This window comes from Ammospiza caudacuta, chromosome 4 (assembly GCF_027887145.1).
Source record: "Ammospiza caudacuta isolate bAmmCau1 chromosome 4, bAmmCau1.pri, whole genome shotgun sequence".
Classification (NCBI taxonomy): Eukaryota; Metazoa; Chordata; class Aves; order Passeriformes; family Passerellidae; genus Ammospiza; species Ammospiza caudacuta.
The window spans coordinates 68,733,696-68,748,319 of NC_080596.1; the positions used below are offsets into that span (position 1 = coordinate 68,733,696).

General features: G+C 42.2%; 1 protein-coding gene across 1 annotated transcript in view; it reads left to right on the forward strand.

The window, feature by feature from the left end:
- PCDH7 (protocadherin 7) overlaps window positions 1-14,624 on the forward strand; it is a 260,537-nt gene that overhangs the window by 88 nt on the left and 245,825 nt on the right. The window contains exon 1 of the mRNA XM_058803518.1: window positions 1-3,092. This exon is cut by the window's left edge and continues 88 nt beyond it. Within this exon, the coding sequence (XP_058659501.1) occupies window positions 1-3,092 (3,092 nt within the window). The remainder of the gene's footprint in view (window positions 3,093-14,624) is intronic.

A 14,624-nucleotide genomic window follows, 5' to 3' on the forward strand; every position in this document is an offset into this window, starting at 1 on the left:
TCGCAGCGGCTAAGCAGCTCCTGAAGTACCGGCTGGCCGAGGAGGGACCCGCCGACATCCGCATCGGCAACGTGGCTGCCGACCTGGGCATCGTGACGGGCTCCGGAGAGGTGACATTCAGCCTGGAGTCGGGCTCCGACTATCTCAAGATCGATAACATGACCGGGGAGCTGAGCACCACAGAGCGGCGCATCGACCGCGAAAAGCTGCCGCAGTGCCAGATGATCTTCGACGAGAACGAGTGCTTCTTGGACTTCGAGGTGTCGGTCATCGGCCCCTCGCAGAGCTGGGTGGACCTCTTCGAGGGCCGGGTCATCATCCTGGACATCAACGACAACACCCCCACCTTCCCTTCCCCCGTCCTCACGCTCACCGTGGAGGAGAACCGGCCCGTGGGGACGCTCTACCTGCTCCCCACCGCCACCGACAGGGACTTCGGCCGCAACGGCATCGAGCGCTACGAGCTGCTGCAGGAGCCCGGCGGGGACGGCGGCCGGCGCGGCGGCGGCGGCGGCGGGGGCGGCTCGGCCGCGGCGGCCCCAGAGAGCGCCCCCTTCGCCGGCGGCAGCAAGCGGCGGCAGGAGGCGGAGGCGGCGGCCCGCAGCAGCGTCTTCGAGCTGCAGGTGGCCGACACCCTGGACGGGGAGAAGCAGCCGCAGCTGATCGTCAAGGGGGCGCTGGACCGGGAGCAGCGCGACTCCTACGAGCTCAGCCTCCGCGTGCGGGACGGCGGCGACCCGGCGCGGTCCTCGCAGGCCATCCTGAGGGTGCTCATCACCGACGTGAACGACAACAGCCCCCGCTTCGAGAAGACCGTCTACGAGGCGGACCTGGCGGAGAACAGCAGCCCCGGGACCCCCATCCTGCAGCTGCGAGCCACCGACCTGGACGTGGGGGTGAACGGGCAGATCGAGTATGTCTTCGGGGCGGCCACCGAGTCCGTCCGGCGCCTGCTGCGGCTGGACGAGACCTCGGGCTGGCTCAGCGTCTTGCACCGCATCGACCGGGAGGAGGTGAACCAGCTTCGCTTCACTGTCATGGCCCGAGACCGGGGCCAGCCCCCCAAGACAGACAAGGCCACTGTCGTGCTGAACATCCGGGATGAAAATGACAACGTGCCCACCATTGACATCCGGAAAATCGGGCGCATCCCGCTCCGGGACGGGGTGGCAAGCGTGGCCGAGGACGTGCTGGTGGACACCCCCATTGCCTTGGTGCAGGTGTCAGACAGGGACCAAGGTGAAAACGGTGTGGTGACCTGTACCGTGGTGGGCGATGTGCCCTTCCAGCTCAAACCGGCCAGTGAGGGAGAAGGGGAGCCACAGAATAAGCGCAAGTATTTCCTCCACACCTCGGCCCCTCTGGATTATGAAGCCGTCCGTGACTACAACGTGGTGATTGTGGCTGTGGACTCAGGAAGCCCCAGCTTGTCCAGCAACAACTCCTTGCTGGTGCGGGTGGGGGACACTAATGACAACCCTCCCATGTTCAGCCAGGCTGTGCTGGAGGTCTCCTTCCCAGAGAACAACTTGCCTGGTGAGAGGGTGGCCACAGTGGTTGCCACAGATGCAGACAGTGGCAAGAATGCCGAGATCACCTATTCCTTGGAGGCCTCACCCCTCTCCTCAGAGGCACCGGGCAGCATCTTCAGCATTGACCCTGACTCTGGGGATGTGTCGGTGCAGGCAGTGCTGGACCGTGAGCAAAGGGACACCTATGAATTTCAGGTGACAGCCCGGGACAAGGGGGTGCCATCGCTGCAGGGCTCCACCACAGTGGTGGTGCGGGTGTCGGACCGCAATGACAACGAGCCGCGCTTCATGCAGGATGTGTTCACCTTCTATGTGAAAGAAAACCTGCAGCCCAACAGCCCCGTGGGCATGGTGACTGTGATGGACTTTGACAAGGGCCGCAATGCTGAGCTCAGCCTCTCCATTCAGCCTGGAGACCACGAACAGGCAGCTGGAATCTTCTCCATCGAGAATGACACTGGGACCATTTTCTCCACTGTCTCTTTTGACCGCGAGCAGCAGACCAGCTACACCTTTAAGGTGAAGGCAGTGGACGGGGGAGAGCCACCACGGTCTGCCACAGCCACCGTGTCTCTCTTTGTGATGGATGAGAACGACAATGCACCCACTGTCACCTTCCCCAGCAACAGCTCCTACACGGTGCTGCCACCCTCCAGCAACATGCGCACCGTGGTGGCCACAGTGGTCGCCACTGATGCTGACACAGGTCTCAACGCTGACCTCAACTACAGCATTGTTGGGGGCAACCCCTTCAAACTCTTTGAAATAGACCCGGCCAGTGGTGTAGTGTCACTGGTGGGCAAGTTGGCCCCCAAGCACTATGGCCTGCACCGCCTGGTTGTGCAGGTGAATGACAGTGGGCAGCCCCCCCAGTCCACCACTGCCCTGCTCCATGTCTTTGTCAACGAGAGCCTGTCCAACGCCACCGTGGTGGAGAGCCAGGTGGCTCGCAGCCTTCACACCCCACTGGCCCAGGACATTGCTGGCGATCCCAGCTACGAGCTGAGCAAGCAGAGGCTTAGCATAGTCATTGGCGTGGTGGCTGGCATCATGACCGTCATCCTTCTAATCCTCGTGGTGGTCATGGCCCGCTACTGCCGATCCAAGGGCAAGCATGGCTACGAGGCCGGCAAGAAGGACCATGAGGATTTCTTTACCCCCCAGCAGCACGACAAGGCCAAGAAGCCCAAGAAGGACAAGAAAGGCAAGAAGGGCAAGCAGCCCCTCTACAGCAGCATTGTTACTGTCGAGGCTTCCAAGCCCAATGGGCAGCGCTACGACAGCGTGAACGAGAAGCTCTCGGACAGCCCTGGCATGGGCAGATATCGCTCGGTCAATGGTGGCCCAGGCAGCCCTGACCTGGCCAGGCACTACAAGTCGAGCTCACCGCTGCCCACGGTCCAGCTGCACCCACAGTCCCCCACTGCTGGCAAAAAGCACCAGGCCGTGCAGGACCTGCCCCCAGCAAACACCTTCGTGGGCGCTGGCGACAACATCTCCATCGGCTCGGACCATTGCTCCGAGTACAGCTGCCAGGCCAGCAGCAAGTACAGCAAGCAGGTAAGAGCGCTGCACCCCGCGGGCCCCAGCACGCAGACACAGGCACACAGAGCGGGCGAGGAGCAGGGATGCGCGTTCCCCTCGCCTCCCGCCCCGGCACACGCACACAGAGCGGGCGAGGAGCAGGGATGCGCGTTCCCCTCGCCTCCCGCCCTGGCACAGGCACACAGAACGGGCGAGGAGCAGGGATGCGCGTTCCCCGCCTCCTGCCCTGGCACAGGCACACAGAACGGGCGAGGAGCCGGGATGCGCGTTCCCCGCCTCCCGCCCTGGCACAGGCACACACCCCGTCCAGCTTCAGTGACCCGTTCAGTCTGGTGCCCCCGCCCCCCTCCCTCCAGGCAGGCAGTCAGGTGCACAGACCAACACACAGCACTAAGGAAGGACAGTCAGACATCTTTATTGCTATTACTATAATTTTTATCATTGCCTCCGCTTATCAGATCCGGCAGCCAACCAGCCCGTCCGTGCCGGGGCAGGGGCCGCGGGGGCCGGGCTCTGTCGCCAGTCCCGACAGCGAAGTGTCAGGCAGCCTGAGATGCCTTTATCAGCCGCGAGCCCGGAGGCCAAACCCGGCGGTTTTGGGGGGTCGAGGGGAGATCAGGACCCCGCAGCAGGCGGAGCCACCATCCCCCTCCCGTTGGCCGCCTCCATCAGCCTGTCCCGGCGCTTCCCCACGGGATGCTTTCCCGGCCCTAGGGACGTGTCGGCTCCGGCTGAGGAGGAAAGTTTCGCCTCGGCAGCCAGTTGTTTCGGGGAAAGGGGGGTGCTGCCTGCCTGACGCTTCCTAAAGCTGTGGGTGAGAGTGGATTTGCAGCCGCAGCGCTGAAGCGTTAATGGCTGTAATTACCGGGTCTTTCATTAGGACCAAAAGGCTTAAATAATCTACACAGCCTATCTGCGCTCTAATTTACACCACAGAGATTTGCACTCATTGCAGCAGTTGCTCTGAATACACATAAGCGTTAGTTTAGAATCGCACCTCAGTATGTTATGTTCTCATTGCTTTTTTTTTTTTTTTATGCCCCTCTTGCCTATCTCGTGAAATTTCATTCACGCTGAGAGGCCCTAATTTGCTCGCCCAGCTGCTGCATAGCTCTGTTTGTAGTGGTGAGACCTCTCGGAGCGAGATGTGCCTGCAGGGGTGTTTCTGGTCTCGGCTGTGTTGCCCGGGCTCGGTTCAGTGAAGCTCCGACAGACCAAAACTGGTGATGGCAGGGACAGTCTTTACAGTCCTGGAAATAAGATAGGGATAGCACAGAGGGGAATCAAGCTCCCAAGTGAAGGCTTCCCTTTATTTTATAAGACTCTTATGTACCCTGAACAGAGGTCCCTGTTTTTTGGGGGAGTACTTTTTGGGTGAAAGTATGTATAAAATGACATCCTGAACGTTTCCTCAACTGCAATGCACATTACAACAGGAAGCTAGAGGCAAATGAATACTGATTCATGTAACTACACATCTAAGTCTGGAACAGGGAAATTCTGACTAGTTTCACAAAAATGGTTTCTTTTCCACTTATTAACATGCAAATATGGTAAACGATGACATTTTTTTATACTTTGAAATGTTTGCGAGTTTACTAAAACTGAGGTTTTACAAGTGTTGCCAGTATTTGCATTCTGCTCAGAAATACTTAAAGTATAGTAACATAAAACTAATTGTGTAGGCCACCCCCGTCCAGTCTTTCAGGTCACCGAAACAGTGTGATTGTAATATCCACCAGTGCCTTTGTATATGTGGCTATACAAGCCACACAGACTTATAGAACGTTTGACACAGTAGTTTCTGTGTGACACATTTCATTAATGCTGTCCTAGAGAGTACATCACAATTTCAGTTTGAGAATAGTCTATATAAAATACAAATTACTAAATTATTTGTCTTTCATCTCCTAAAGCTTATTAAGCACAGAGTAGATTATGCCATTTTAGCAAACATTGGAAGAAAAGTAGCAGTGGAATATATGCTAATCACCTATCACTTCTTTATTGATACTTCATCTAAACACATGGGTTATAATCTGCTAAAGTGTAGTTTAATTTCAGTGTAATAGAATGATTTGCACTCTAAGAGTAGGAAAGGTAAAGGAATACTCATTACAAATTTCTGGTTTTCTTGATAAAAACCCCTCAAACTTGTTTAAGATTATAATACAGTAATATATTTTGAATTACTTAATATATTCCAAGGATTTCTTTTGATACAAAATATATGAGAAAACTTAGTAGAAGAAAATGGCTTTATTGCACTTTTACAAAGTAGTGCATCTTGAATTGCTCCATTACTTGTTTGCTGCAAAGCAGTTTCTCAGTGTTGATAGTTCTCTGTGTTAAATATTTAGCCGGTTAGGAATGTTTACTTATTCAAGTAGTTTACAGCCAGTTTTCTAATGTCTTATCTATTTATTTTTAAATATGTAGAGAGTATTTTCACACTTGCAAAGCATGCAAATAAATTGGAAATTGTCCAAGAAAACAGTAAAGGTAGTGTTAAATAACAGACTTTATGGGAGAATCTATCAGTCACAAACCCTCTGTTTCCACTTTCCTATGTGTACTTGCCAGATTGTTGCTGAGTGACATTTATATACTTTTGCTCATTTTACATAGTACTGAGGACATTAAGACTTACTTGCATAAACAATAAATAAAATGAACATTTTTCACATCTCAAGCACTGACAGTGCAATATTTCTCAGTTTAGCAGGCAAAACACCTGAGGATTTTTAACACCCAAACCACGTGGAGCTCTTGTTCAGTACAATTGTTTAGAGAGAAATGAGAAGCAGATGCAGATAAAGGGTTCTGATGGGGTGTATATCAGATTGTTTCATAGTTCTGCTGGAACAGAACCAGTAGCATAATGGTATGACTGTGGTAGGGACACTACTTTGAAATCTCTAAGACTGCCTTTATTTACTCATTGCCAGTTCCCTTTGTTCTAAGGAGACATTAGATAGTGTATAAAATTTTAGAACAAATAAGTGGACACAGCAGAACATACCTGCTCTAAGTTACTGGAGATGAGAGAGATGCTAATTTCCCATTAGTGTAATTAGAATTGGTAACTGATACTTTCCTATAACTACAATACAGCAGTCAGGAATAAAGTCTCTGCTTACATGACCGACTGCTGAACCCCAGGGGACACAGGTTGTTTTCATTCCCACGATTTGATACTTAATTTTAAAGGTGTTGAATTGAATTCTTATATGAGTTTCAAAATGCATCATGTTTGATACAGGACATTATAAAAGAACTTAATTGGAGAAAACTGCAAACAATTTGTAACTCTCCTTCTGATACCATGTCTTTTCTATAAAGTTTAAAACTCTGTATTCAGTAGACTTCTGACATTTCACACTCACTATTTTTAGGAGATCTTTAACAACTTTAACTCTTATCCTTGTCTTACTTAGCATGGTATTACTCTGAAATATTCTTTTAGCCTCTCACTTATCAATTCACTCCTTTTCAGTAAAGCACTACAAATGTTTAAAACACTCAGCATTCCACAGGTCTTAATCACTTGCCAAAAGTTAAAGCTGTGCTGAAGTGTTTTACTGAATGGGGATGAATTTGAATGTTTTTCTGGATCACGGATTTAAAATTTGAAACCTCCAGGTGCTGCACGCTGCCTGTGAGGAGCCTGGATACTGGGATTTCCTGCAAAGACAGCCAAAGATAATGAAAGCTCAGTGCCTAAGGGGAATCACTTAACAGCTTGGAGAGCTACATACGTAATCATAGGTCTCATAATGAATTTTAATTGTAAATACTTGTTTATTTTCTCATTTAGTTACAGGTATATTTTTGTAATATATACTTCATCACTTTGTCTCACAGTGCGAAATAGTGTCATTTCAGTTTTATTTCAGTGAAAATTTTGATTGTGAATCTACACGTTACTAATCACTCTTTGAAGAACAGGCCTTTTAAACTCTTTAATGTTTATGTTTCTTGGCCATCATCTTATCTTGGTTTCTTTTTTATTTGCTTTACTAAGAAATGATTATTGGCTCTTTAAAACACTTCAGTTATATTGCTGAGAGTTTTTTTCTTCTTATATTTTTAAGAGATATTGATCACTATAAGAGGAACTTATAGAAACAGTAAAGGAATTCCTGCACAGAATTATTTCTGTACTTCAGATATTGGCTTCTTAGCCTCTGTAATTCTTTGTGAAAAATCCCAATGCCTTTTCTCATTGAAAATGTACTGTTTCATGAAGAAAAATGTTTATCAAACCAGTGTGCTGACACTCTAATCAAAATTATATGCATTTTCTGTAAAGTCTTACTTTCCTGAAAGTGAAACACACAAATTATTTTCTGGGAAAAAAATCCTTGTTCAGTAGCTAGTTAATTCACTTAATAAAATTTCAAACATTAATCAGTCTGCTGCAATATTGCAGTAGCATTTTGACTAGTTGGTTATCATGTATGTCAATCTGTAAACAAAATGGATCAATTTCCCCATAAACATGCACATATACCCAGCAGCCCTAATAGGACCCCAAATTCATCCATTAAGGAGGCAATCAGTTTAACCACACAGGAGGGCATCATCTTTCCTCTTGTTTATGTACAGACACACACACACACACATATAGAGGCTTATCTCAAAGGCTATTTTTTATATTCCCAAACACCTCTAAAGAATAATTTTTTTCCCAACTTTAAGCTAAGCAGATACACTACAGTATAATAATAATAAAAATAATGTTATTGTGGCACTAACTGCCATGTCAAAAAAAAAAAAAAGACAACATTGTTATTGAGTAGGAACATTTACATTGGTGACTTTTTTCATACATTTAACTTTCATACTCTTTTGTGAAAAACGTACAGAAGTATTTTCAATTTTCTGTTCTCGTTTTGCATTATGTTAAATATTTTACAATTAGTTTTTGAAAGTGACCCACATTTCACCTTCAGTAGCAAATTATGATGAGAGAGGGGCTAATTAAACATGAAATGGATGTATCATTGATGCTTTAATTATCTTTATTTAACAGAAAGTGTTCCACTGATAAGTGCAGCTTTTATTTTTTTCCTCTACAGTAAAATCATCTTGTACAGTGCACAAATGACTAAGTTACCACTGAATCATTCTGCACTCCCAGGAGATGTACAGAGCCAAAAGGGACAGGATCTGAGTAAAGGAGGATACATGCTCTGAATAAGTAAAGAACTGTACTATTATAGGCAAAGGGTAGCAAGAAACATCTTTAGAAGAATAGAATCTGATTTATCAGCTCAGACAGCTCTCTGGCATTATACATGGAGAACTTGGGTTATAACCATGGTTAGGAGCTTTACTATTGCTGTCAGTCTTTATGTTTCTGGGTGTGTTTCTTCCTCTTTCTCTCTCTCTCTTTTTTTTTTTAAGTTTTTGTTTAGTTATCTGTTTTTCTAGTATTTGGGATAGTTGCTAATTTGACCATCAGTACAGCTTTGTTTCATCTCTACAGCTTCAGACTCATTTTCCTTTAAGTATTTTCTTTCAAAAGTTTGAGGAGGTTTATGTACTTAGTAATGTGCTAGGCTGCTTTGACATATAAAACTAATCAATTTGGTTTTGCATTAAAATATAAAAGAAAATCAACAAACTTCAGAGGTAGTTAGCATTATAAGTCAACTAAATCCTTGACAAGCACTCTGAACTCTTCACTACAATTGCAAAACATTTTAGTACCTAATTACTAATCTTAACAAGATTAACATAATTTTGACTATATATATATAGGGAATATTGATAGAAGCATATGAGCAATCCAGTACAGTATTTAACAGGAAGATTTTCTAAGCAGGTCTGCTTCCAACAGACATTTAGAAGCTGTTACATCTGCAAAATATACTTTTTTCAGTCATAGGCCATATTATGTGAAATATGTTCCATGTAATTTGTGTTCTACATTTCTCCATTAAAAAAAAATTACCTTTTTAGATGGTTTTATTTCAGCATGTGTTGAGAATATGGTATTTTTCTATTTTTCTTCCTTGATATTTCTTTCCTGGAAGAGTAAATTTGTTTTCTGTTATCAGATTTTAGACTTTTGTAGCATATACTATACATTCATTTTAATCAGTAATTGAAATGACAAAAATAGACCAACAGCTACAATCAAGGACCAAAAAATCTTTTAAATTATTGTTATTTTTTGTATATAGATTTGTATTATTTTAATTTTTAATTAAGTTTATAAAAGAAAATTGTGGCATGCATAAAGGAATATTTCAAGCTAGGACTAATTTACTGTTTTTCATATATTTCAGGAAATAGACTTCCCAAGGTCACTTGTATTTTGTTGTTGTGGATGACAAAATATCACAGTAATGCTGTAGTAACTAGGATTAGTGGGGCTTCTGAAATGGGTGACAAGAATCAGAATGGAATAAAACCAGCATAATCCATAGGAGATTTCAAACTTTTGAATTTCTTATTTTAGTGCAATTTCCTCTAAAAATATTTAACTGAGAGCAGGTCATGAACACACAAGTAAAAATCTCAAAATGTTTGAGATTACACTGAAGTATGAGTTAGTCAATTCCTGAATTATGTCAGTGATACACACTGAAGTTGTCCAACTCTGTGGAGATGTGCTTAGCATGAGTCATTTGCTCACTCTTATGTGGCCATTTTCACTGACAAGAGATCTAAAATTAAAATTAAGAACAACTTTTGAAGGTATTAAAAACCCAAGGGATTAGTTGTATATATAGCACATACAAGCAGTGTGGAGGAACCTTTTATTATTACTTTTTGTGAAAGGAGAATATAGAAAACCTTCGGAGTAAATTTTGGGTTTAGAAGTTTGAACAAAAATAAAGTTCTGGCCCCATTTAAAACTGTAAGGTAGGTAAAAGTGATGTAACTTTTTTATTGTTTATACTAGTAAAAAAAAAATCTTCTAATTTAGGCAAAAAGCTGTTTTGAAATCATTTGTTTTTAAAATGGTGCAGCCTTGCCCCAAAAGATCAGTTTTACTCAGAGTGGATCATAAACAGCACAAATGTTAGAAGAAAACCATTATCTTTGTCTTTCAAAACCTAATTTACCTTATTAACTACTAATAAGAGTGAGTATACTTTTAAAGGCAAACATTTTTCCATCAAATGAGATTTTGCTACAGATTTAATGTGCTAGTATCTGAGTTTGTAATTGAATGAAATGAATGTGTCCTTGCAAGAAGCATTCTTGCAGTATTAGGAAGCAATAAAATTGGTATTTGTCACTGTTTGATAAAAGGTCTTTTATTATCTACACATAATTATGGATAATGTAAAGTTAGTTTTTTAAGGCTGGGTACAGAAGGTAGGTATTAGCTGATGCTGAAAATTGCTCATAGGTACAACCAGAATACAGAAATACTGATTCCACCTGCCAAAACTTCAGAGACAGTATTATCTTGCAATCATGTGTACACAAATTCCTTTATGGTACCCCTTTTAAGTAAAAAAAAAACAATTGCCACCTGACAGCATAAAAATTCCTGAATTTTGAATGATTGTGTGATTATTGTGAAGAATCTGCCATAAACTCCATTCAAATTAGAGTCTTGACTGGTGGTGGTGTGGCCAACAAATGTATTGTGTGTTATGTGTTATGTGTTGTAGTGCTTCTAAAAGAGAAATGGGAGGGGGTGCTGTGATTTATTCTGTCTATCCATGTATAAATATCAAGGTCTCTTCAGCCCTTGAGCAGTGTGAAATATGAGAAGTAGCCCCTGGTTCCTTTGGATACCAAATCTTGAGTCAGAATTACTTTAACACAGAGACTTATCCTTGGGTAAAAGAAAAGATCCTTCATCAGGACAATGCATTTAAAGGGATTCAGTCTGGGGTAGAATTATGTTTCTGACTTCAGTGTTGTGCTGGAAAATGAACTAAAGGAAGTTATGGAGACTGTCATGGCATTCTGGTCATGGTTCAGCTATCTGAGGGTGAGCATCCTGGTGTCAGCTTAGGTAGCTGAAAGTTCCTGTGCTGTCTGCACAGAGCTGCACACCCAGGGAGCATGATGCAAGACCTGGGTGCCTTCTGTGACTCTTCTGTAGCTGCAGCTCAAGGCCAAACAAAAACCCAATCACTAAATCATTTGCTTTACTTAAAGGAACAATATTTGAAATAAAATTAAGCACTCTGCGCATGTGGTACACTTTGGCAGGGCTGAAAATTATTTTTCCTGTGAGAACTTCAGCACAGTTTTCAAATGTGTGTGTGCCATACACTTGCCAATTAATAGAACAGAATCTGCATGCAATCATGCAGACACCTGATTACATACAAGCAATAAACTGAATTTTCATTCATTGTCAGACCTCTCAGGTTGATGTTTATCTCAGGTGAAACTGCAGATAATGCCTCTAAAGTCAATCAAATTTAGCTAGTATTAACAGCAGTAAATTGTGTCAGGTGTTGTAATATTCAGAAAATGCTTCATATTAGAATAAAATACAGATAGAGAACACCAATTTATCAGTTTGGATGTTAATCCCCTGCATTTAAGTTATCAGCATGCATATAAGTATTATTTGCAAATTAAAAGAGTAGGTTTCCATCATGTATTAAAATCTAAAGCTATCTTTCTAAAAGGGTCTGGAAATGATGTGGCTTTAATGACACTTCAAAAAAGTAAGATTTTAGTATCGAATACATTCTTGCTTAAACTAATGATACAGCAAGAATACATATGTCAAGCTACCTTTATTGGTCCACAGACAGGTCATGGTGTAGGTTCATGGAGCTGTGTGTTACCTCTTGTAGGCATATTTACAAGAAAGGCTTGGCCTAAAACTATCCTATCAACTTTAAAATGCAAAACATTACTTTAGATGAAATCTGGCCATTTTCTTAGGAAAATTTGCTTGGTTTATTGCAAGTCCCATTTAAAACACTGTATTGTACAAGGGAAAATACTTCTGTGGTTTGCAGTCCTTGTAAAGGTGAAAGACAAGAGTGGAAATACAGATAATAAACCAAAGAAACAAAGAAAACAAAAGCATTAGTTCATCTGCTCCTAAGATTTTCACTGTGATATTTTAAGTCCCTATTTTACACTTTTGCTTTTCACAACTTTTACAGTCTTGGTAGTTTTAACATACATCTGATCTCGTCATGTCACACCTGCTTTAAGTGGGGTTACATTGCCTTAAAATTTGAGTAATTAAATAGTTTATCAGTTTCCTTATCTCCATGCATGTATTCCAAATTGGTTATAATGACATAACATGTGCCTTGTGTGATAGTGAGAGAGGATATCTATCATTCTGCTGGATTAGAAAAGTGCTGTTTTCAGTGAGCATGTAATTATATTCCAATTGCAGTACAAGTTTACAGAAGGACAGTAATTGATTTACTTGAAAGAGAAATATTTGTTGAATTTTTCAAGTAATGTTGTGAGTTTTTATATGGAGGGAATAATTGCATTGGAAACTAGAAATATCTACTTAACAGGGCACTACATGCTCAGCCCAGATCTTGTGTAAGATCTGTCACACTTTAGCGAATTTAGAAAATTCACTCAGACAACTCCTCTGACTATATGCTAAATCTTTTACTTTTCTTTCTGTAATATAAGGAACTAAATTTTAATTATATACAGAAAAATTCCATTAAATTGAATTTTATTTTAATGGAATTTTCCTGAATATGAGTAAAATTCAGCCATTTCTAGAGCAGGTGTCAATTCTGATGAGTAAAACTGACAGCAGGGTGAAGCAGAGCAGAACCTGCTTTCATAGGGTCTTTAAAATAGGAGTGATTTCCCAAGGAATTGCAACACAAAGTCTGGGTCACGTGTTTTGCTCGATTTGTTACTAGATGCCTATGAAAGAGAAGAGTCTGGCTTATCTGAACTAACTGCAGCGCAGATGTGATTAGTACTTCCCAGCCTGACAGAATTGCCACCCGGGCCACAGTAAGGGTTTTGCACATATGGGTTTGTGCAGTGGGCGGCTTCACCCAATGGGTTCAGTAAGTGGCAGAGCCTTGAGCAGACAGAAATTCACTAGGGCTTGGTGCACCACACTGACTCGTTCTCTTTAAATTCACCAGGTTCATAGGTAGAAATGATAGGTATACTACTAAAACGCTTGCTACTTGTGGTGTTTTTCAGTGCTTTTGTACAAGAATTAAAAAAAAAAAAAAAATACACAAGACAGCTTTAGTTTAGAAGTAAAGGAAACTTGTGCAAGTGTTTACAAAATGGTTCTGCATTTGCCATCCGGTATTTTGCAGAGATCACTGCATGCTTATATAATTTCTCCTTTTTTGTGCATGATTGGGTCTTTAAATAATTTTTTATAGTGTTGCTGGTATTCTGAATCTTTCAGTTTGTTCTTTAATGCAGATGAGTAACAGTGTGAAATCCCTCTGTCCGGCATAAATTAAGAATGTTTTGTTTTCACTATATTGCAAAATGTTTTATCAGTTGTGGTCTCATATTCAAGGAGACTGGCCTATGCTTTATTCAGTTGGCCCTTCAGAGGCTGATGAATGAATTGAAAATTTATCTTGGGCTTTCTAATACTGCACATTAGTGCACCTTTCTAGGAACCCTGAATACTAAATTTATGCATTTTTTCTATACTAGTTCTTAATTAAATATATGAAGGGACTGAACTCTTTAAATTATACGGTAAACTTCCTGGGGAATGAATGTTACAGAAATATGAAAGGGCTGGCTAAAGCATCACTCTACCAAATATTTCTAAAAGGCTTTATATATTTATGAGACTTCATGATCTGCTATTGATGCAAATTACTAAGGATAAAGGAAAATCCATCTGTTATCAAAGAAAAAAATAAATTAAATAAGTCCAAGGATTTGAAAGATTTAGCATTAAGGACTAAGTATTCATACTTTGTGATGGGTTTACAGTAATTGACAGTAGAAAAGACTTTCTTTTAGCATTTACAATGTGGGTTATTTTTCTTTAAACTAAAGAAAATGACTTTGCCATAAAAGCTTCTCATGTAACATATCCTGTCTCATTTCATAATTTCCTATCCTTCACTGAAATGTCTCAATTAAAATACAGCCTACACCATTTCATGTTGTGTTGGGCATTACTAGCTTTATTATTACCCTTACATTTAATCAAATGGTCAGTAGCTAAATAAATAGCATTTCATCAAGAGCTGTTGGTTTTCAATCAGCTAGGAAACAGATTACAGGCCTGAGCACAGATCTAAGGCTAGTGTCTCCAATCTGCAACTAATTGTGCACTGATAATAGCACTGCCCACGGGCAAATCTTACTCGCTGTCCTCATCTATCATAGATTTTCCTGAATGTTAATATTACATCAGATGGAGTAATTTTGTTGCAGTTGCCATATTTAACCTTTCCTTTTTAACTGAAAATATATATTGTTTGGAGATACTACCTTCATGTTTAATTTCTGGGAAGAAATGCATAAAAAGAAATCTCAAGGGAAACATTATAGCCGTGCTTTTTCCTTTAGCTTCTCCTCTTAAAACAGTTTCTTCTTGAGAAGAAAAAGTAGTGCTGATACTTAAAGAAG